This window comes from Pholis gunnellus, assembly GCF_910591455.1.
Source record: "Pholis gunnellus genome assembly, chromosome: 4".
NCBI classification, from domain to species: domain Eukaryota; kingdom Metazoa; phylum Chordata; class Actinopteri; order Perciformes; family Pholidae; genus Pholis; species Pholis gunnellus.
In genome coordinates, this window is record NC_136530.1 from 3,869,896 (window position 1) to 3,893,974 (window position 24,079).

The 24,079-nt window shown below is 45.7% G+C and overlaps 1 protein-coding gene across 1 annotated transcript; it reads left to right on the forward strand.

The window, feature by feature from the left end:
* Positions 1–7,614: 7,614 nt before the first annotated feature.
* On the forward strand, positions 7,615–23,606 carry lrrc52 (leucine rich repeat containing 52; the record flags this gene model as incomplete). The annotated part of the gene is made up of 2 exons (XM_079157437.1): positions 7,615–8,263; positions 23,266–23,606. The coding sequence occupies 2 exons, from the start codon at positions 7,615–7,617 to the stop codon at positions 23,604–23,606; spliced, it is 990 nt and encodes a 329-aa protein (XP_079013563.1).
* Positions 23,607–24,079: the final 473 nt, after the last annotated feature.

The following is a 24,079-nucleotide window of genomic DNA, read 5'->3' on the forward strand; positions in this document are numbered from 1 at the left end:
CAGAGCAGCAGGAAGTGTGGGTTCCTTCCTGTGAGAGGAGGGACTTTCAAATAAGCAGTGACGGACAGTTTCAGACTCATAAAGCTGTACACACCAGAGAAACACGGGCGGAGGACACGGTGGGGCCCCCGGGCACAGACATGCAAAAGGCCCCACCAACTCTGCTGTATATAGAAGACATTATAGAAATTAGTTGTTCAGCCTTTTTGTTTAATGTCTCTTTGTAGTTGTTTTGCCCCTTTTCATAGCTGTTGTGAGTGTTTTTGTGCATCCCATAGCAGCTGCTTTGCATCTTTTACTTGTTTGTTTCTCTTTTTGGTTGTTTTGTCTCTTTTCATAGCCATTGTTTGTATCTCTGTGGTCTCTATGTGTGTCATTGCAGCTCTTTTGCATCTTTTTGTAGTTGTTTTGGTCTATTTGTAGTCCCCATGAGTCCCTTTGTAGTTGCGTTGTGAGTGTCATTGTGGTCTCTTTGTGCCTTATTGCAGCTGTTTTGCATTTCTAAGTTATCTTGCTCTATTTGGAGTGTTTTTTGTGTCACTGTAGTTTTTTGAGTCTCTTTGTAGTGGCATTGTGTCTCTTTGTTGTCATTTTGTGTCACATTGCTGTTGTTTTGCCCCTTTTCATAGTTGTTGTGAGTCTTATTGTGGTCTTTGTGTCAATTTGCAGCTGTTTTGTATCTCTTTGTAGTTTTTTCTGTCTCTTTATTGTAGTCATTTTATATTTTTTCGTGGTCATTTTCAGTCTCTTCCTGGTTCAGTTAGATTTTGTAGATGAAGTCCAGGGAGGCCTGTTCAATAATCCATCCATGCAGAGAGCTAAAATATGATATTCTAAAAATGTATCATTCATGCCTGAAATGAACCGATTTTGGAATCAGGATTTATTTAGTTTTGTGCAATACCTAATAACAGTCACTATCTCACTCAGCAAGACTCAAAGTGAAAATGTCTGTAATTGTGAGAGTTTGTTTTTACTTCCTCTCTGTCTTCACACACACACACACACACACACACACACACACACACACACACACACGCACACACACTGTGCCCCAGCATCTGTCCTGTCTCTGGAGTGTCCGGTCTTCGGGCAGTCATAGTTGAGGTAAGGTTTTCCGTCACGCTGCCCGTGTCTAGTCTGACCATGCATTATTGAGCAGGACTTTACAGGTACGTTATGCAATTACACAGTCAGACCGTGGCTCTGATGACACAACAGCCTGAGCAGAGAGAGCCCGGTCTGTGTGTGTGTGTGGTCCAGACGTTGTAATATAAATATTGTTATTGTAACAGATCAACTGTGAAATAAAGTTATTTTAGCAGTCACGTCTGATTTAATTCACATCAATCTGATGACTTCCCTTCTGCCACAGCGAGCTCATTTTATTTTTCCTTCTGGTTTTGTTTATTCTTCCCAATTGACATGGATGCCAGCGACTGGGCAGTGAATCATATTCATTTGTAACCGAGATGTAAATTCATCCCCAGTGTAGAGCGTAGGTTGGCCTCGTGCTGCAGGGCGTCGGGTCAGGAGGGTGAGCGGGGTTAAGTGGAGCTGAAACTAAAACCATAACCGAGTAGAAACACATCCATCACACGTACTTTTTACTGACGTACATTCGACCGCCGCTCAGATCCAGATCGGATAAAACGGAAATAAAGAGACAGCAAGAGATCCGAAGAGGTCATCCGAGAGGTAAACAGAGATCACTCAGGTTGAAGTCTGCAGATTCTGTTGCAGTGAAGTGAAATGTCACCTGGTGACGGATTTCTACGGTTCGGCTCTGGAGGCCGACAGGCTGCTTCGATGTGATGTCTGGCGTGTGCGTGCTGCGTATTCCTCCTCTCGCGTGTACGTGCCTTGAGATGGAGATCTGATGGTGGGTGACGTTTGAGTGACGGACACCGAGCCTGATGGTCTGTGACGATCAGTCCGTCCTCGGAGAAGACGTGCGGATTTGGCACACGTCACAGCGGCAGGAACACACAGACTCTGAGCACACACACAGGACGGGGGTTGCCATTAATCATCACAACAAAGGAGAAGGGTTGTTCTGTACAGTGTGTTTTTTAGTTATCTTCTCCTGGCTTCAACTGGACAGATTTACACCCTTCGTCTCTGCCAACAAGCGTCTTGTGGCACATTCAGGCCCAACATCCACACTCACAGGCTTTGTGGCTCGTTCCAGGGAAAGTCCATTAGGTTTAGACATTTTGAGCCCTTCTTATGCACACTCCTTTCCATCACTCCGCATTTCTGCAGACTTTGCCTGAGGGAATTACCCACAATTCATAGCTTTGTGACGGTAAAACACGGGGCTACCAGGAGGATGCCAAAGGCGTTAAAAAAAAAAAAAAAGCTAAACAAAGACGACAGCACATGTGCTCAGCCCTGCATCCAAAATGTTCCATCATCAACCCTTTCTTTTAATTTAGCTTATTGAAGCTGTTTTTGACAAAAACTAACTCTCTTGTATTCAAACCATTTCAAAGCTTTGCAGCCATTTACCAGGTTGATTTAATGCTTTAGGCTTTATCCGGGCCTACAGCAGATGCCAACCACACAGCATTTCCCTTCCTATCCTGCAGGGGTCAGCCTCGTATCAGAGGGTGGATTGGAGGTTTGTTTTCTCCTGTCACTCTTCTGCTCCCTTTACCCGCCACCACTCATGTCACATCACAATGGGGCCAGTGGATTCCTTCATCATCATCTCACGGTGTCAGCGGTGGACTACCGTAGTCCAAAAGACACCAACGCACCCTAATCCTCCTTTTCCAGCAGACGGATAGAATGACTGCCCGTGTGACAGCTCATCCGCGGCCTCATCAGAGCCCGGGGCCGAGCTCGGGCCTGGTGACGGGGGGGGCACGAGGCCGGGGCATGAGTCAGAGGGAGTGAGTGGCGTCCTGTTACTGGAGCTGTCTGTCATGAGCGGGACAGCGCCGGGCTCGGGGCATGTACAGTGTGTCTGACTATTGCGTCTGACGTTTTTCTCACACAGATAAACACACGTAGTTCTCCATTTTTAAGCTGAGTCTACAATGATGGACTTTATCGCGCAGTCAAATATGATTAAAAAAAAAGAAAAACATCCCTGAGGCAAGGCTGTTTTTAACTCGTGTTCGGAGCTAATTTACTTATGAAACCGTGGAAGAAAACAACACTGCCGTGTTTCTTCTTGTTTGTGTGTGTGTGTGTGTTCGTGTTCGTAGTGGGAGGATTAGTGACGGAGATAAAGAATATGAGAGGAAATATTTATTCGGGGTGAATTTGTTTGTGAGTGTCAGACTAGTGGGGCTGTCATTACGTAAGCACACCAACTCTACTGAAGTGCACATCAGTTCTGCTGTTACAGCAGAACCAAAACCCATCAGCGCCTGGTGCTATTCCATTTTTTCTTTCTGCCAACAAATCTCATTAAAAAAGCAAAACCAACCATAATTTGATCCAACAAAGAAAATGTCGCTATAGCACATTTCCCACTTAAACCTGGCTTTTGTCTGTAGTGGGGAAAGGTTACTATCGGCATTTATTCCCGAGACAAATGACTCGATGAGCGGCAGTGATGGAAATGAGACGCACGAGTTTCCCCTTTTCCCTGCGCTTTCTTTGTCATCTCAGCCACAAATTCTGTCCGTCTCCGTCCAAGCAGCACCCGAACATCGCTCCAAATCAGTCGGCAACGAGTTTGAAAGAGAGACTGAATAAGCAATTGATTTGAAGAAAAGAAGTAACCGCTGTAACGTTTTCACTGTTCACTAACTCTGTTTCTTGAATGCGACAAACCAGAAAAACAGAAAGACATACAAAGGAGTCTATCGCCTATTTCTAGCGGCTCATTATTAGGCGGTCAGAGCAGCTGACGTAGTCTAAAGAGCGAGATAGTCCACACAGGGCGGGTGGGAGTGGACCTGGATGGGTCAGACATACACAAAACAATCATCCAGGAGGCCGCTGTTCGAGTCCCGTGTAAAACTAAACGTGAACGTTGAAATTTTATCACATGAGTCGTTAGTCAGTCAGGTTAACGTCAACCACGCTCTCCTCCTAAACCTGACTAATTGGTTTTGTTGCCTAACCCACGATGCTGGATGGGAAGGGAGGCGCTTGGAGATCCAGACTGTGTGGTAGACTGTCAGACCCCCGCTGCAGTAAAATGAGAGGTTTTTGTAAAGGGAGTCTGGCAGCTGCAGCTCTTTATGACACAACGTGGTGGTGCCCATGGAAGCACGACCGCTTTTGTCCACAGGGGGCGCCAGAATCAACACAAAATAAAAGTTCATGTAGTAACTTTAAAGAGGAACGTCTTCAGTTCAGCGGGAATAATTTGGCTTAAAGCTGAGAGCGGCAGACGAGGAAGGAACGTCGGACGGTAGATGAAGTGAAGAGATGAACTAACACATTTTATAACATTGTATAATATAAATCACTATCCCTTAAGATGTGTTCAATGTGGAGCATGTTTTAAGTAAATTCTCCATGCACAGCACTTAAACTAAACTATATTCTATATTCAAGCAATTTCAGATCAGTCTTCTATTCTTTACTGAGGAATTATAGGCCACAAATAAAATCAAATGTCAATTTCAGATGCTGCATTTTTATGTTTCATCTTCTCAGAGCACACACACACACACACACACACACACACACACACACACACACACCATCCAATATAGAGGCAGTCAGGGTGACTGATGGAGGATCGTACTCTTGGTTTAGTTACATTAGAATGATGGAGTTGGTTATTGTGCTGGAGAAATAAAAGAGCCTCGGACTCAGTGGATAGATAGTGAAGCAGGATAGGAGAAGAGTTACGGCCGTACTGAGCCGCAGTGAGAAAGAGCTACACATGGAGGAAGAGAACGGGGCAGAGGAACAAGTTTAACCTCTCATTGTTTAGTCCAGGGACGCCTCCAAAACAGAAGCTAAAACATGTGAGGTAATGGTTGTGAAGTGACGGTGAGTGACACCTCTGATGGGGAGGTCGAGGATCAGACCGGCTGTCTGGCAGTTGACAGCCGACACTGCGTTCACCCTTATTAAAAAGTAAAGATGAGGCCCACACGTGCACACACACGCACACACACACACACACAAGGAAACATCCAAGCAGACACACACACACAACCTTACAAACACAAGGCCTCCAAATAGCATGTAACTGTGACACACACACACTAACATGGGTATACACAAGCACCTCTGGAAGCTGACACCGTTTGGAGCTGTCAGTCAGGGAGGAAAGTCACGTTAATGATTCTGAGAACACGATCCGGAGAGGCCATTTAGACAGCCAAGTCCACGACAGAGGGATCAGAAAGGTGTTCGTTCTCGCCCTCCAGGCTGCCCTGCACTCGGCGGAGCTTGGCGGTGCAGAGCTTGGTGGTGCAGATCTATATGTGAAGAGCGTCACAAAGGGCCGTCAGTGTCAAAGCACTAAGATGTTCTCCATTCGCTCAGTCCAATGATGTAGCTGTCGGGACAGTTCGATCTTGATTGCCATTAAAATGTAATACCTCATAATAAAACGCATCAGACTCAGTGTGCAAGGTTTCTGTGCATAACGATTTATATTGGATAGCGCATTGAAAAAAGACCTTAGGTCGTGATGGAAAATGTTTTGAGGTTTTATATTATAAGCTCACATTGTTTTGTTTACTCATAAACGTTTTCTTCTTCAGAACCCTGAATATGAAGCAAAGCCGCACTTGTGTCCCCTCGTCACAGTTTGCTTGTCAATGACTTATGACAACTTTAATTAAAGACTTATTTTCTCACATTGTTTCATTTGAATATACAAAAGATAAACTTTATTTTATTTTATTATTTCCAACCCTGATAATCATTTAATAACAACCTCCACTATAGGGGAGTACTGAGCCCATGCTGGCTGGAAACTTTAAAGGAATAGTTTGACATTTTGGGAAATTCACTTGATGAAATAATAGATACACTTTCATATCTATACAGTGAAAATGTAGCTGGAGAAACAGTCACAACCATCTGTTAAAGCATCATTTTGTCGTTTTACCAATTAAATAAACGAGATATAACGTGTTGGTTAGTGAACGTTAGGTGCTGGTTTGTGCTAAGATAAGAAAGAAATATGTCGAGCTTTCCCTTTAAGTCTGAATTACACAACATCTGGGAAAACAGGATAAAAGCTTTCATTCATTGGCTGTAATGATGCTACAGTGACATCTGTTTGACCCTTGAAGAAAGCACTCTTAAAAAATGCATTTATATTGCATCCAAAAAGGAGTAGCTGCTCATAAATTATCAGTAAATATACTAATTATTAGAATATTGAAATCTCTTTACTAAGGACTTTAATTACAGCTAATCATTCATTATTTATTCATATCCATGGAAATCAAAGGAAAATACCACCACGACAAATTTATGCATTTAGCATTCAAATGTTATAAATCTTAAATTAATCCGTCAAATTATTCCAAAGTCTACCTTCAACTGCTTTTGTTCCATTGAATGACACAGTAATGAGACGTTGGCAGCAAAATGTGGACGCCTGAATGTGTGACTTCCCAAATTAAATATTTAAGTATGCCCAAAAAAACAACGAACACACACATCCAATTTGTTGTCAACAAGACATTGGGGGGACAGAATGAGGAGACACTGGGCCACATGGGATAAGAAGGCCTGTTAAATAGAGGATGCTGCGCGCGTGCACACATAGAGAGAGAGAGAGAGAGACAGAGAGAGAGAGAGAGAGAGAGAGAGAGAGGGAGAGAGAGAGACCTGTCCTCTCATTACTTTGAGTTTCTCTGGACGCCTGGTTTTCTCAGCAGGAAGAGCGCCGCCTGCTGACGTCACCATTGCAATCAAACCAGCGCCAACTCACGCGCAACACAAAGCACGCACGTGTGTACGCGTGTGCGCGTGTGTGTGCAGAGCTGCAGAGTGTGTGCGGTGCGCACAGGGAGGCGGAGCGCAGGGGGCGGTGAGGGGGGAAGAGTGGGATCACCACAGCGCAGCGGAGAGTCAGAGCACAGAAGCGGTCTGAGCGCAGGAGTAGAAGCACGCGCAACTCTCTCCATCGCGCGACTCGTGTGCCGGCCAGCGGTGAACGAAACACACACACACACAGACTACAGTCAAGGACATACAGCGGGGAGTCTACATCCAGGATTTTTGGATTCTTTTGTCATGGCATTTGTTTGGAAAGTAAATAAACAACGCACTCTGCAGGAGACAACTCATTCACAAAGATGAGTCACCGACACCATCCAGAGCTCTCTGTGGTCTTCACACGCGGGACAAAGTCCGGTAAGCTGCGCGATCCTCACCCACAGAGCGAGAAGCGTCTCTCGGTCACCTTCTGAAAGAAAGAAAAAAAAGAAAAATGTCTCGTGGCGACGTGCGCCAGAGCGCGTGTGAGTGACTGACCGATAGTCTTTCTGAGAGAGAGAGAAAGAGAGGCTGGATATAAACAGCAGCCGGGCTTCCAGGCAGCGACAGCCAGACACTCCGAGCAGCCCCCTCGCCTCTCTCCCAGCTCCGCACACCCATGCAGGATGCCCGGAGAGCGCCGGGGAGTCCTGGTCCAGCTCAGCCCGAGTTCATGACGCTCTGGGTGGCCTCGTCATGCGTCTCTTGCCCGAGCCCAGCGCCCAGTCCCTCCGGCTCCTCTTCCTCTTTGTCTTCGTGATGGGGGTGACCCCGTCTCCGGCTCTCACGGCCGGCTGCCCCGACAGATGCGTGTGCGACGACCAGCTGGTGGTCCAGTGCGCCGGGCAGGAGCTCACCCTGTTCCCCAGCGACCTGCCCCTGGCGACCCGGCAGCTCATCATCTCCAACAACCGCATCGGGGACCTTCCGGCGCTGCAGCTGAACTACCTGTCCGATCTGGTCTATCTGGACTGCAGCAACAACTCCCTGACCGAGATCTCCGAGTCCACCTTCGGGAATTTGCGGAAACTCGCCTACCTGGACCTGTCGTTCAACACGCTGCTGCAGATCGAGGACCGGACTTTCGGGCCCCTGGCGTCCCTGGTGATGCTCCGGCTGACGGACAACCCGAGTCTCGGGGAGATCCACCCGGACGCCTTCTCGGAGAACATGGCTCTGCAGGTGCTGGACGTGAGCCGGAACAACCTGACGGCCCTCAACATCAGCAGCCTGATCGCCCTGCCCACTCTGCGGTCCCTGGGGCTCAGCGGGAACCCGTGGAGCTGCGACTGTGACACGGAGGACCTCTGCCTCTGGGTGCAGATCGAGGGCTTCAAGTTCCAAGGTGAGGATGGATGAAGTCAACACATAGTTGTCAGTGTCACACACACACACACACACACACACACAGACACACACACACACACACACACACACACACACACACACACACACACACACACACACACACACACACACACACACACGCTATAAACTGTCAAAAATAAGATGAGTTATTTTCTTAAAAGTCTTGTTCTGTCAGGGTGGCAAAAAAAAAAAACATCCCAAAAAGTGGCTGTAAAACGAGGCCTGTTCCTGTTCAGGTGTCAGCCGCCTGACCTCCTGCAGGTGGCCTCTTGTCAGTTTGGCTCTGCAAGCGGGGATCCTCTGTTCCTCTGCTATACGCCTCTACGAGCCAGAGACGCTCCAAGGTCTCATCGTTTGTTGTTGTCACACCGGCTCATTTTAGATAATGTGATTGTGGGCGCTTGGTCAACTCAGTCCCCAGCGACGGTGGGCCACTTATGGCTCCCCTCCCCTTTTAGTTTGTGCATATGTATGCACGGCCACACTTCCACGTTGAGTTGCAGAGTCAGATGCAGACTCTCTCTCTCTCTGCCACACACACACACACACACACACACACACACACACACACACTCGGACTCCAGAGCTAATGGTTTGACCTCAGAGTCAGAGCAATCCGAAGATTTCTGTCTCTTCACGTCTCAATAATGTTTTGAGTTTAACCCAACGAATCAGCACTCTTGTGTTATGCTTACTTGGAAACAGCCACCTTAGCCGTCTATTTCCTAAACAGGAGGATGATGCTTTGCTGGTAAAAGTGAATTGAGCTCAGTCCTCAGAAGGTGAACTGGTCTTGAAAAAATGTTTGAGAACATCACATTGATCTCACTGCATTGCCTCTCTGGCCTTAAAGGCCAAGATAATGCTGAGAGGATGATTTTGTCCTTTTGTACCTGTTTTTTTTTCCTTCTCTTTCTGGCTTCTCCCATCTGCACACTTGTACACACACACACACACACACACACACACACACACACAGACACACAGCGTGTACCTGTGTGTGCGCTGGCGCTCCCACCATCGTACGCTTTGGCCCTTCAGTCCAGATGGTTAATGATGATGCTCAAAAAAGCTGGACTCCTATGCTCCCGTTAAGGACAGCGTGTTCGGTGTGGTGTGTCTGTGTGTGTGTCTGTGTGTGTGTGTGTGTGTGTGTGTGTGTGTGTGTGTGTGCTAGTGACTCACTACAGTCAAGTGTGTGTGAGTCAGTGTGTGATCTGGAGGAGAGGAGACCCTAAGGCCGGGGCTTGTGGGAAACAGGAATGAGATTACTGTAAGGAGACGAGGGGCTTGAGATGGAAGGCCACTTGAAGACAGCAGCTCCCCAAAGTAGTTATCCACCTTCACTTTCACACCGCACTGAAGTACGCTCAAGAACTGGCACACACACACACACACACTGTACGCACTCTGCTCTGCTGTTCATACCACTAGAAGCCCGGTACTTACACAAACACATTTCTGCATAAAAGGAAAATGTTCTAAGAGAAGGGCTTTTGAATCGTAAGTGACACAACACACCGGCAGCTTATCGTTTCGCTTTGTCCTGGTTTGAGTCACAGCTGATAATCATCAGACTGTATATATAAGAAGAGGACGTAGTCACCGTGATGTCACCCACTGGTTTGTGCACTACGGTTTGGAAGCCTCGAGTTTTTGTCATTATGGCCGCCGCCATCTTGGTTTCTTTCTGCAACCAGAAGTGACATGAGAGGGTGGAGCTAAATCCAACCAAACGCTGAATGAATTTTTTCGGGCGACAAAAGATGCTACAATGAACTTTCATGAACTGTAAACAAACTGTGAAAGGGTTAAAGTTCTAAGACGAAAACACGGACAACTCCCAGACAGGACAACGCCATGGTAGCGGCCTGTCAATCACATCGTAGCCCCGCCCTAAAGCATACTCTGCTTTAATCTCCTTTTGACTCTAAATGGACCATCATTTACTAAATGAACATCATGCTGTATTGAAGAAGACTTGAAACTAGAGATTGAGACCATAAACTCATGTTTACAATGTTTACTGAGGTAATAAATCAAGAGAGAAGTAGAGTCATTTTCTCATAGACTTCTATACAACCAGAGGAGTCGCCCCCTGGTGGTCATTAGAGAGAATGCAGGTTTAAGGAACTTCACTTGTCAGAATTGGAGGTTGCCGCCAGCTAATAACTATAAAATCGCTTTAATAGTTCTAAACGTGACCAGAGGAGTTTGGACTGTAAACCCCTCAGGAACACACTTCACTGTTACACACGCTGCGTCTCTCAGACTCACAATAAATCACGTATCGATGTGCGATGTGGCACTCATAAACAACCGGGAACCAGTTTAACAGCGTGAATGGGGTCAAGTGAGTCTGTGTGTGTGTGTGTGTGTGTGTGTGTGTGTGTGTGAGGGCATGTTCTGTGGTCATGAATGCCCTCCGATCTGACTGCAGGGTTGTGAGTCTGATGTACAGAGATTCCAGCTGTCGCTACCTCTCAGTTTGAATGTGAATCAGGTGCATGCAAGTGTGTGTGTGTGTGTGTGTGTGTGTGTGTGTGTGTGTGTGTGTGCTACCAGTCTTTACACTGTAGCTCATTTAGGACTCTTTAATATCACTGCTGATTGCCTAGGTTCTAATAAGCACTTTGATTATTGCTGGAACAATCTTCTGATTGTTTTTTGTTTATTTGCTTTCAGCTATAGTTCCAGTTGTAATGTCTTATTACGGCATTTTCTTGTGTTTGCTATCGTGTCGAAGTAAGTTTCTCTTTGTCTGGCACGTGTCACTGAGAAAGGTTGACGTCGTTGCGTGACTCCGTGTGCCTTCAAAGTCATCGTGTGGCTCTTCAGGGAAGCAGCGAGCTTAGCAGGTGCGTTTAAGTCGTGTGAGGGAGGAAGTGAGAGAGCAAGAGATAGACAGAGTGGACTCATTTCTTCAGGAGAGGACAGAGAAAGCGCAGAAATGTCAAAGACAAATTGATCTGAATATGACATTCAGTAGACTCTCTGTGAGCTGGTGGAGGCCGGTGCCTCTTGGTATGCTGGCTGTATGTTGTTTCCCCCCTGGACTCTTCCTGCAATGTCACATCTGCCTGAACTGCAGGAGGTCAATAAACGTTGACAGATTTTTTTTAGTGAGACAAATGATGTTGAAATGAAAGTTTTAAGTTCACCATCTGAGACGACTGCGTTTAGTTTAAAGAAATACAAACGAGCCAGTGTATTTCCCCTTTAGCAGAACGATAATGTGTGCAGACAGATCTTTCTTTAGCGCTGACACAGCGCTGCGGAGACAGGTCTGGCTATGTGAGACTTATGCTGCGTTCACACTACGAGCAACACAGCAACAGGCTACAAGTCAATGAAGCTACACACTGAGCTTTAACCGATCTTATGTTCTTGTTTCACCCTGTTCTGTTCCCTCTAAAAGGATCCCAGTGCTATCTAATGACATAAACTACGTCAACGAGCAACACTTCAACAGCAACTCGACAAATTCATGGTACTGTCTCTGGTGCTGAAGTGGGAGAAGATTTGTAATTTAGACTTTTTTTCTGAGTCTCGCCTTTCTGTCAGTTTCGTCTTGGATCTATAATATTCTATATATTCTACATATGATAAGAAATATAGAGGCAAAAGTGTCGTTCATGGGGGAAGGTCGCCGATCCTGGGGGAACGAAACGAACCAGGTCCGTCCTCTCTGTTAAAAAGGAATTGATTGCCTGCTTGCTATAACAAATATTTTTTTAGAATCTATCAAATGACAATGTAAAAACGATGTGACAATGTGAAAGAGGTGAGAATCACCCTCTGAATATGCAGCTCTCCTCAAAGCCTATTATTTAGCTGTCCGGCTGCAATTTGACTGGTTCTCTCACCACTTTACCAGCTGTTTTCAGAGAAAAAAAGCTCTTAAAAGCCCCCCGTACACTATCTGCTCAGCTCCAAACAGCAGACAGAGACACAGCGAGAGACTCGCTGCTGCACATAGCGGAGCATTTAACAGCTAAAGAGCCAGATGTTTCCCTCAGGAGTTGGTGGAGACCAAAAACAGAGCTAAAAGAGAGAGAATATTGTACTTGTATTTGCCAGGTGGCCAAAAACACGACTTCAAATGAATGATAATGTTTGCTCTGTGTCTCCTAGGCACTTTGCATTCAAGCAATACCTTCATATCAACTATACGAGGCCAAAATATGTCAAACGTGTGAGATTTTTAGCTTGATTTGCGTTTGAGTTCTGCACCCAAATGGCAACAAAAACAATAATAACGCAGCTTTTATTATTAAAGTAAAGGAAAAGAAGTTCATCAGTATTAATAGTTGTCAGTGCTGTTTGTGTTTGACATGACCAGATCGTCTTGACATACTAAAGAATTTAGGTGTTTAGCACTTTGCAGTTTGTTTGGATGCAGTTGATTTGGCTCCTTTGGAGTTGTGTTAATGTAACTGTGTCTTTTGAACACTCACATGTGACGGAATATTAATTGTCGGAGCTCCTTGTAGTTGATTTATGTGCTGCTGGTTGGCATTCAGCCTTATTTGACCTTGCCTGGATCGTGATGTTTGTAATTTAGAGTTATACATCAAAAACACAATATTCTCCAACATCAGTTCTCCGTGCGCGGGGAGCACGCCTACATTTCCTCTCTTGTCATAATAGAATTTCAGCTTGTCGAACGACCTGCCGTACTCACTGTAGGTCGTTTTTGACCAGCGCTTCAGCTAAATGTACAGAATGTAAGTGGCTGGCAGAGTTGGCGGTGTTATGATTATGTTTTTTTTGGGGGGGGGGGGGGTTTTCTGGCCTGGACAGCTCACAAACCCAGAGGCAAAGAGCCAAAGCGGAGGGCCACGCACGGGGCAAGAGTTAAATATTCATAAAAAGAGATAGAGAAGAGGGCCACGGGTTCAGCGACGGGGAGGAATTAGAGGCTTTTACGCCAATTTAACTTGATTCTTCCTCAATGAAAGCGAATCTTTGATGACTTGAGAGATGAGATCAGAGGACGAAAGCGTGACGAAAGAACAAGAGGACGAAAAGACGAGATAAGACGAAGAAAAAAAAAACTGGGCAAACAGATTAAGACGGACTTTTGCAACAGAGAGAGATGCAGAGAGTGGGAGAGAAGACAAAAAACAGATACAAAGGCTCGTCTGCGCCCCAGATCTGTCACTCAACTCCGTTAAAACATTTATTATGACAAGGAGGCATCGATTCAATTTAATACAGGTAGATGATATATTATTTATCAGCTGGAACGAGTCCTCGGACCCATCTGGTGCGGAGAAGCGGATCAAATTCAGCTGGCCTACTTGTGCGGTGTGGCCTGCGTATGTTTTTGAGGTCTCTGTGCATTTTATTTCCCGAAACCAAGATTGATGAGACGCTCGTGTGGGTGTGTTTGTGATGTGATCACCTGAGGCACGGAGGCGAGGTCGCTCAGGTGTGTGAGACTAAGTGTGTGTGTGTGTGTGTGTGTGTGTCCAACCAATATGCGAGCCAAGAGAATAGAAAGGGAAGGGGAGAGTGCAGAAATGACAGAGCAAAACTGAGAGAAGTGGAAGGACGTAGAAGAAGAAGAAGAAGAAGAAGAAGAAGAAGAAGGGAAATAGGGTGATAAAAGCTGAAGGAAGAATAAATGTTAAGCGTGCCAGAGTGGGAATGAAAGGTGGGAGGTGATAAAGAGAGGACGACTGATAAGAAGAGCGATAGAGGGAAGAGGAGAGAGAGAGAGAGAGCTGTTGCTATCTGACCTTCACTCTCTCTCTCTCTCTCTCTCCCTCCACTGATCCTCCGCCAGAGGAAGAAGGGATCTAATGGAGAAATGATGGAAAGGAGGGTGGCTGTAATCTGACTAATGCCGTATTTGAGAGGAGAGGAATCAGAAGGCGTGTGTCGTTCAGCCCTGTGGTGGATGTGATGGAGGAAAGGTCAGCTATTCTTAGTCCTATAGCCAAACCCCTGTACGGTGCGTTTAAACCGCGAGGTGCTGGAGCTTCGCCAAGAGGGGAGGGGCCTAAAAAGTCTGACGTCTTATATATCGTAGACGTCCAGTAAGCAGTCGCCTGTAAAATATAGTTGAGTTTGTAACATGTCCACGCTGAAACTATATTAATGTCTATGTTTCAAACTAAATGTTGACGAATGCACATCTGGTTGTTGAAGAAGATCCTGTGAAACAGAGGGTTGAGTTCCTGCACACTGACACCACAGAGTTTATTATGTTTCTGTCACGGACCTTCGTCAGGTGTCAAGTTCACAATGTGAAACAGCAACGACAACGAAACTAAAACCAAACGCTACAACAACGAATCAAATGTGGAGCCAAATCCCAAACGACTGAGACAATAATCACATTCGTCATTGGCACAAATGTCCTTAAAATCATAGAATGACCTCAACAAGTCTCATATCCAAAGAAAGAAATAGCTTCATAAGACAAAACATGTTTCCACGTGTTTTAGGACCTGAAATATAGACTAAAATCAGCCGTGTATTACAACAACAGGAGGGCGTTGGTGGGTGTTTATTATAGACGAATACTGAGACGGGATTTTGCTGCAACGATCGCGAGTTAAACTGCAGTAAAAGTATATTAACCTTCCCGAGAGCGTGCGCTCTCGTGTATTTGATTGGCTCATTTAGTACCTTCCCGGATCACGTAATTTGGCTTGTTTAATTTTTTTTCGCCAGACCATAATGAGTTGTTCTCACGCAGCGTTGTCGTGTTGGGTTCCCTGCTGCGTCGCTGGAATGGCTTCATTAAGACTTTACCACATATTGTGCGTAAAGAGCGAAGGATAGCCGTCCAAGCGTTTGGTCGTGCATCTCTGATTTATTGTCACTAGGCGCCTGTTTCCGCCAGAGTGAGGATTAAAAGCAAAGACTTAAATATAAGAATTCAAATAATGAATTCGAAAGACGGACAATTTGTTTTTAAATGCTTTAAATGCATTTAAATAAATAAGCTTTATATAAGCTTAATAAAATTGTTTCAGGGTGTTAAACCTTTCAAACTTTGTTTCATTATAAGACATTTAACTCTCAGCTCTTTTATTTCTTATTTTTAAATGACTTTTTAGGCCTTTATGTGATAGTGATCGTGGGGAAAGACAGGAAATGTGAGGATAGAAAATAGTGGAATGCAAAAAAAGAGATCTGGCCAGCCCGGAATCAAACCGACTCGCTGCTCCGAGCATTTGCGCCCACATGCGTCCTATTACCACTCGGCTATTTGAGTCACCCCCTTGACTCATTTTCTTTACAGGGACTATATAAAGGCAATAAAGTATGTGCATGAACATGAGCTATGAATTTACAGTAAGTTCACCTCTTGGCGTTCTAGAGTTTGGTTTATGGCGTTTTGCCGGGAACACTCGTTGACCTCTTGCAACAAACAAACACGCTGAGCATTAAACGGCTTTGTGGATCGCTGGTGACCTCAACTTCTGTCCTGCAAAACACCAAACCTGCCCGATATGATCGTACGTGTCCACAAATAAAAAACCTCTTCAGATCCTATTTTCGGGAAGCCAGCATCCACAGGGAGGTCAGAGGGCAAGGTTAGCTGCAGAGCGCCTGCACAGGAGCGATTGCTTGAGCTCCTGCGTGTATACCCTCCACCCCCCCACCCCCCCCTCTACAGGAGACCACCACCACCACACTGATTACCATATGCATTGACATAATTAATCCGCTTATAAATAGCTCTGTTCGCAGTTCACAGGACCGGGCTCCCTGCCTCGCAGCTCTGATCGTCAGCACGTGTGTGATGTGAACATACTGTGTAAATGCATGCATGCATGCATGTGCGTGAAATGGGTAAATTGAACCAGTTCTTTATTTTTACTGCCGGGTAGACCGCCGGCGTCTGCTGATGTGCTTTGCACTCCCCCAGCCTGACAAACGATTGTTATTCCGCAGCTCGTTGCTCTTTGTGTGTGTCGAGCGGCGGAGTCAGAGGGGAAACAGAGCAGAGTTCATAAAAGAGTCAGTGATGTTTCTTTCCATGTACACGATAGCCCCTCCTCCAGGGGGGTGACGAGTCCCGCTCTCTTGTCAGCTTGGAAAGGATCCAGCGAATGATTTGACACGGAGGCCGTGTAGCACCGAGAGCAGTGGCAGCGACTCACACACACACACGCACACGCACACACACACACACACATAAGCACTGTGCATTCTCCTTTAGATAAAGAAGAAAAACACATTCAGGTCCTACCTTGAAAGCTCTGCCTGTGTGTAATGTTTAAGTGCTTCTGTGTGTAAGTGTGTATATTCCTCTGATTACTGCTGTTTATTTCTTTCGGTACTATTCTTGTCCTCACGGCCTCCGGCCCGTGGTGCGTCACAGAGCCGCGGGGCTTTGTGTCCGGTCAGTGGCGAGCTTCACGTCCCAGCCATAACACAGTAACGTCACGCACAGCAGACACACAATGCGTCTGAGCACTGTGAGGACAAGACAGTTGACCCACCGTGTTTGTGGGCTGATTATGGGGCAGTGGGCCCCTGGGCACAGACATGGGGCCCCACCACCTCCACTACTGGTGTTTAGCCTCTGTCCCTTTGTAGTCGTAACTTATCGGACAGTGGTTTTGTGTCTCTCTTTGGTCATTTTGAGTCTCTTTGTAGTTGTTTTTTGGTTGCTTTGCTCCTTTCTGTAGTCATACAGCAAGTCTGTGTGATTGTTTTGTGTCTTTTTGTAGTTCCTTTGTGTCTCTTTAGTCATTTTGAGTCTTTGTAGTTGTTTATTTATAATTTTTTGGTTGTTTCGCCTCTTTTTGTACTTGTTTTGCATGTCTTTGTAGTTTCACTTATCGGACAGTGGTTTTGTGTCTCTTTAGTAATTTTGTGTTTTTGGGTTGTTTTGCCACTTTTGGTACTCGTTTTGCATGTATGTGTAGTGGTTTTGTGTCTCTTTGTAGTTGTTTTGTGTCTCTTTGTAGTGGTTTTGTGTCTCTTTGTAGTTGTTTTGTGTCTCTTTGTAGTGGTTTTGTGTCACTTCATAATTGTTTTGGTCTTTAAATTGTTATTTTTGTCTGTCATTGTTTAGTCCCTTTTAGTAGGCATTTTGTATCTCTGTATTTTCACTCTGTGTGACTCTTTGTGGTCACTTTGTGTGTAATTTTAAGTATCTTTGAAGTTATTTTGTGTCTCTTTGTAGTAATTTTGAGTCTCTTGGCAGTTCTTTTGTGTCTTTGTGGTCATCATTTTGTCTTTGCGGTTGTTTTGATCTCTTTTTTTAGTCATTTGTTTGTCTCTGTATACCTTTAGTGTCTCTTCGTGGTTGTTTTGTCCCTTAACATAGTCATTTTGTGGTCACTTTGCAGCTGTTTTGCATCTCTTTTAGCTGTAGTTCTTTTGGTCTGTCTGTAGTCTTTTGCATCTCGTAGTCGTTTTTCTTTGTTGTCATTATGAGCCTCTCCCAGGTTGGTTCGCGTCTCTTTTTTTCGTTTTGTCATTTGGTCCCTGGGTTTGTGCCCAGTCGGCCTGTACAGTAATCCATCCTCGACCATGTTGTTCGTCCTGTCCCGGAGGAGAAAACAGGGCAGAGACGACAATCAGACAGTAACTAACTAACTGAGAGAAAAATGTGCTGCCAAAGATTAATGTCCAGAGCAGACTCTCATCGTAACAGGGCAAAGTGGGGGGGGCAACCCGTATCCATCTTATGCTGCAGCATTTTGTTGGCAGTGCGTGTTTAAGGCGCAGGAATACGGAAACTGCAGTGCAGCATGCAAGCGTGCAAGTGTGAATTCTTCAAGGCTGCAACTACTTTCCTGAGGCTGCTGGAATCAGACTACACATTCAGGCTGCAGGAACAGAGAGGACACACTCATCTTTATCTCTTTATTTTGACTTTCTTAATCTAATTCATGCATTTAGTTTAGCTCCTGAGGTACTCGTCTCCTTCTGATTTGGTGGTATTATTATAGTGCTGCGCATGCAGAGACTTGAAGATAGTTTATGAGTGTTGTAATTCTCTGTATGTAGACGGGAAATTGGTGCCACGGCGAGTTGATATCAGGGTACATTTTAGCTCAAGTTGGCAAACACTTGCATAGACTCTGTCCAAACTCTCAATTATGAAGTCTGGGCTCTTTTAAAAACATTTTAAAGACAGATTTACAAAAACGACATCTTTGAACAAAGTGCCTCACAAGCAGCCACAGAAAAGCAGGCCATACTGAGGAACGACGGGCCGGTGGGGAAAAAACAGGCACAAACACGGAGAATGTCAAAGGCTTTCTGCCAGAACGACGTCTTGAGTGGTTTCCCAGCCGGAGTGATGGAATGAGTGAGAAAACACTGAGTGACAGAGAAACAGACGGTGAGGCGAGACTGAACGCAGAGTGAATCATCCCGACTGCCACCTCTTCCTGTGTTCTTCAGTAATGCTCAAATTATTTTCTCTTATCTCTGCTTGTACGAGGCATTTGTGAATTCTCTCTCAAATGCAGCCGGAAATGCTCTCCGGCAAAGGAAAAAAGGTATTTGCGGTGTGAAATTCAGAATTCTTGTACCTGATAGATTTTCCGGATGAATTATCGGACCAATAATCAATAGATCGATAAATAGTTGTTATCCGGCATTCATTCTTCCTTTTTCTAAATATTAAGTTGAATTCACAAGCAGCGAGAAGCACCGGTGTACGATCGAACACATTCAATGGTTCGACTGCTACAGCCTCGCTTGGTCTGGTGTGACCAATAGCTTATGGTGGCTAATGCTAACTAATATTAGAAAACTTTAGGTTCTGACTTTACGACTCTTTCCCACTTGAGCTAATGTTACAATAGCAACGTATCCTCATGCAACAGTTTGTATGATTTCTTAAAAAATGTAAATATTGTTTTTTGTTTTCCCGAAGAATATCCAGCAACACGAGATCAACGACCACAAAACTACTCGGTTAAGTTTGTGAAAAGATTGTGGTTTAGGTTCAAATAACAATGGAGGTGGCGTTACTTAAGTCGTCTCCTGAGTGAAAGTTCTGTGTTTTTCGACCCTCCCTTCCACCCAGACGTATACAAATATATGATATGCTACGGCAACCCAAAGTAAAGAAAGAAGATAGAGTAACTTAATCTATTTTAAAATGATTTGGGCTCTTGCTGTCCTGAAGCTTCATGCCCCGTGCAATGACGCCATCAACGGCGGCCAATTTATCAGCAATTTAATGCCACGGTTTGGCCACTCGGTGCAGAAACACCAACCACACACAGTCTAACAGCATACTTCATCATCATAATTCAACTTGTCCTATTTGGCTCCGACAGCAACAACGACAACAGAAGTTACAACCTTTTGGGTGAGAGACAGGGTTTTTACCCGGGATTGAACTTTTTCTTTTTTTATAACTTCAGCTACACCTGCCAAGTTCTGGTTGAAAGTTGTTTTAGAGATTTGTCCCGGCATTCATCACGCTTTTCTTTGAGAGGAGACCAGGCGGTAGATGCACGCAGCCAAGAACTGTGGACAAAGTCTGAGTCGGTGCAAGGTGCAGGAAAACAGTGACTGAGACCCCAAACACCCTGAGGGAACTGTTTGCTGTTGTTTGTGTCTGTAACTCACTGCTCCAGCATTCGGCTATGCATGCTATGTTTGTAAGAGGTAACAGGCAGCAACCTCCCTGCACACACACACACACACACACACACACACACACACAAAAACCTCACACCTGTCCTGAGGCAAGCTTGGCAGAGTAATGAGACGGAGCAGCCCGTCACAGATGGTGACAGAGAGTGACGGAGCGATGGAAGTGACGGGCATCACAGAGAGAAACATAACTGGAGAGAGAAATAAAAAAGACAGAGGGCACAAGGAAGTTACGCTGTAACTGGACATTTATCAATACACCCGACAATCTTCATGACGAGGGCGGCTTCACAACTACACAAGGCAGCACGAGGAACACGTTTTCGCTGCTGCGTCTCGTTGAGTCGTTTTCGGCAGTTTGTCATTAGTTTAAAGGAGACTACGTTTCCCATTGAAGGAGAAAATGACTTTCTTCTTACCGTCAGCGTGCAGTCGGCCTCAGGTAGCCAGCCGGGAGTGGACGGGTTACAGCGAGGCAAAGCATCATGGGAGTAAAGTAAAAACAAAAAAATTATATATTATTATTGGTGCAGAGGGCATTACACAAAGATTGAAATCAGTCGTTGTTTTTCAAAGTGGTTACCATGGGCACTCGTGTGCATGAGCCTCTCTCTCTCTCCGCTCATCATTATTTGTTCACTTGAGGAAGTGCGCTGAAAGTGGAGACGAGGAGTGGGAGAATAGAAAGTGACAGTTTGGGGGAAGCCTCTGCATGTCCTTCCTCCCACCGAGGGAAACTGGGTTAAGCTAGCGTGTCTGCTGAGTGTCACACGCGTCTCCTGGTTCATCCTCGGGTTTGTCTGTTGCTACTGAAGAACTGTACACTAATCTCAGCGCATCAATAATCACTAATCACCAAAACCACTCACATGATGTTCCCTGCTAACTCAATAACCCACCTGCTATTTCTCAGATACCTGATCTACTGTGTGCATAATCCTGACCTTTTTTTTAACTTCTCAGGCCGTTCGCTCACACCACATCATGTCACAAACGGTATATGTCCTCCCACATTATAGAAGGTGAATGTAATAAAAATGGTGGTGTCTCTAGATGACAACCCACGAATGGAAAATCGAAAACATCTGAAAACTCTTGCAAGACTCGCTGCCCGACGACCTACTTAACCTCAACCTTCTCTTAAATGCCGAACCTTAACTGTTTGAGGTTCAATGCATGACCTTAACTTTAACCTCAACCTCAACTCTCGAGAGCGTCGCAACTTGTGTTTTACCTTCTGGACACGACTCAAAATGTCGTGGCATAATTTTGGAGCCAAGAGTCCAGCGCGGTAGTGAACGAGCGGCAGCATCCAGGTCCCGCCCACACACCGCCGAAACCAATCGCAAGCCCAGCTCGTTAGCGGGAGAGAACCACAGCTGTCAATCATGACATCAAACACACTTGTTGTCCATCTTTAAATACAGTCTATGGTCACAACCCATTATAGACAATATCAGCACAACTTGTTCTCACAGTCTGACTCTTTATTTTGTGTTCAAGGTTTTCAGCCCTGCAGTCACCAGACCTCCTGCTCATCTGTTCCCATCCCCGCTGCTCAGTCACAACAGAAACCATCCAGTTCCTTTGTTAGCTTGTCTTCATATCTGTTTGCAGTTCTGTTGCAGTTTCCTCGAGTCCTTGCCTCCTGTTTTCCTGCCTGTTTTATTGGATTCTAGCCTGTAAACCATTTCAAATCAATCATCGCATAGTTTCTGCTTCCTCCTCATCTGTTTTTTTTGTGTTTGGGTCAATCCACTGTTTGCCGCTCTCCAACTGTGACGCTTGTCTCCTTGGAATGTGAGACAAAGTCCCCTGGAGAGGCGATCGTTCAGTCGGTATTGATCAAGAACCTTATCAAACCCCTGCACATGCTCTGCGGACGTTTTCCTCCACAGCTTTGTTAAAGCCTTGTCAAAACACCAGGTTGATCAAACGAGTATTTTTAACCCTTGCAGACATACGGTCGCAGTAATCTAATCACCAGACTAATCAGCCTCTGGGTAATAAAACCCATACGAATTTAATTAAAGGGTTTAAGTCTATTTGTGTTATGTGTACTGTAGGTACAGATACCAAACTGGGCTCTGAGTCCTCCGTTTCATAATCGTTTCACAACCTCCAGCTGCAGCTTTTTCCCTTTAGCTGCTCACAAAGCCTTGGCAAGTATTAGTCAGAAGTATAGATCATATCTGACTATTCTCGTCATCCTTCCCACATCACTCATTTCCATGTTCAGACCTTTGGCTTAATTGGTAGATGAGTGCGGTTTAATTAACATTGTTAACGGCATTAATCCATCAGCGGGCAGGACTGCAGCCAGATACAGTCCTCTCCTCTCCCTCCTCTCTCATCATTGGAGGTCAGACTCGCTGCATCTGTCCTTTCCTTTGAGTGCGTTTGCATGCAAATATTTCTAAATTGTTCTTTCTTTGCCTTTTTTTTTTGGCGTGTACAATCCAGCAGCGAGGTTGGGAGCGAAGGAGCATGGGGAATTATCCTGAAACGAGAGATGAAGTCAGATGAACCGATAGAAAACAGCGCGTACCTTATCCTGCGCTCCTCTTATCTCATAGAGCCTCTCTTCTCTTTTTTTAACACTCTGCATTCACACTGATGAATATATGTGAGGGTGCTGTACATTCTCATGCTGCAAAAGTCACTGTAGCGGAGTGAAAACATGCGGCGCGGCACAATAAGCGCTGCTTGAGGAGCTCTGGAGCGCGACGCTGAACTGAATCCCCACCCGGCCCCTGCAGCCTCTGACCTCTCTTCTTCTGACCGCCCTGAATAAACACTTTACAGTGTGTGTGGTGTTTCCGCCTCCCTGTGCGGTCTGAAGTCACACCGGCTCGTTATCATATTGCTCATTATGAACGACAGATGTTTTGTCGGGGAAAACATTCATCTCTTTATCTCTCTGCCGCTGCACAGGGATTTGTTGGTGTATAACGATGTGCATGAGAGGGTGGGAGGGCTGGTGTGTCAGAGATTTGCATTCATGTCTGCTCACCTTTCTGTGCATTTGTGTGTGCGTGTGTATGCGTGTGCAGCATAATAATGTTGCCATGTCCTAGACACCAAAGACCTACATTACCCAGAGGAAATCTATAGCGTCTCACGGGATAATTTATCACAAAGGTTATCGCTGCATTGATAACGGCTGTGTGTGTGTGTGTGTGTGTGTGTGTGTGTGGGTTGTACACCTTTTCCTCTAGAGTAATTACATCCTTTTTCTCCCTTGCCTCTCCTGATGCTCTGCCCTTCATCTTCCACCATATGTACTGATTATTCTTTTATGCTCTATCTTTCCTCATTAATCTCCTCACTCCTCGACCCTCTCTGTATCCTCATTCCCTCCCTCCTCTTCCTCTCCTTCACCTCCAGACGAGGGCCAGACAGTTTGCCACAGTCCCCTAGAGCTGGCGGGCCAGCGGATGGCGGAGGTCGGCATGCAGCTGCGGGCGGACTGCCACCAGGGCCTGGGCTACTGGGACTACCTCTTCTTCATCGCCATCGGCTTCGTCATCTTCTCGGCCGGCACGGTGTCGGCCTGGGTGATGGGCGTGCTCATGGTGCTGTACGAGCGCTACAGCAAGAGGAAGAGCGAGGATATGGACAGCGACGATGAGGAAGAGAGGGGAGGGATGGGCGGGGGCGGCGGAGGAGGAGGAGGAGGAGGGAACCAGGGGAACGGGGACCTGAGCAAGCCTGGCATGCAGGTGTGAAAGACTGACGTGAGAGGAGGAGGAAGAGGGGAAGAACCAGAAGTGATGAGAGGACTCTGAGACCAAAGGCCCTGCAAATGAACCAAGATCTGACTGTCTCTCTGTGTTACAGATTTAGATATCGCGATATGCTCTTTACCATATTGGACAGAAATTGTGTGTGTGTGCGTGAGAGAGTGTGTGAGAGTGTGTGTGTGTGTGTGTGTGTGTGTGAGAAAGACAGACAGACAGAGACAGCAATAAGGATGACTATGCCTTCACTTCAGGAGTACAGAATGACCTCTGAGATTATTGAGAGCAATAACCCCCATACACACACAAACACACACACACACACACACACACACACACACACACTTCCCATCTCAGCACAGATACTCTTCGGACCTGCTGGTTTCTCCGAGTGGGCGGATGTACCTGCATACTATGTGAAGTGCTCTTGAGTAACATTCTGTAAATGATAATTATAACAA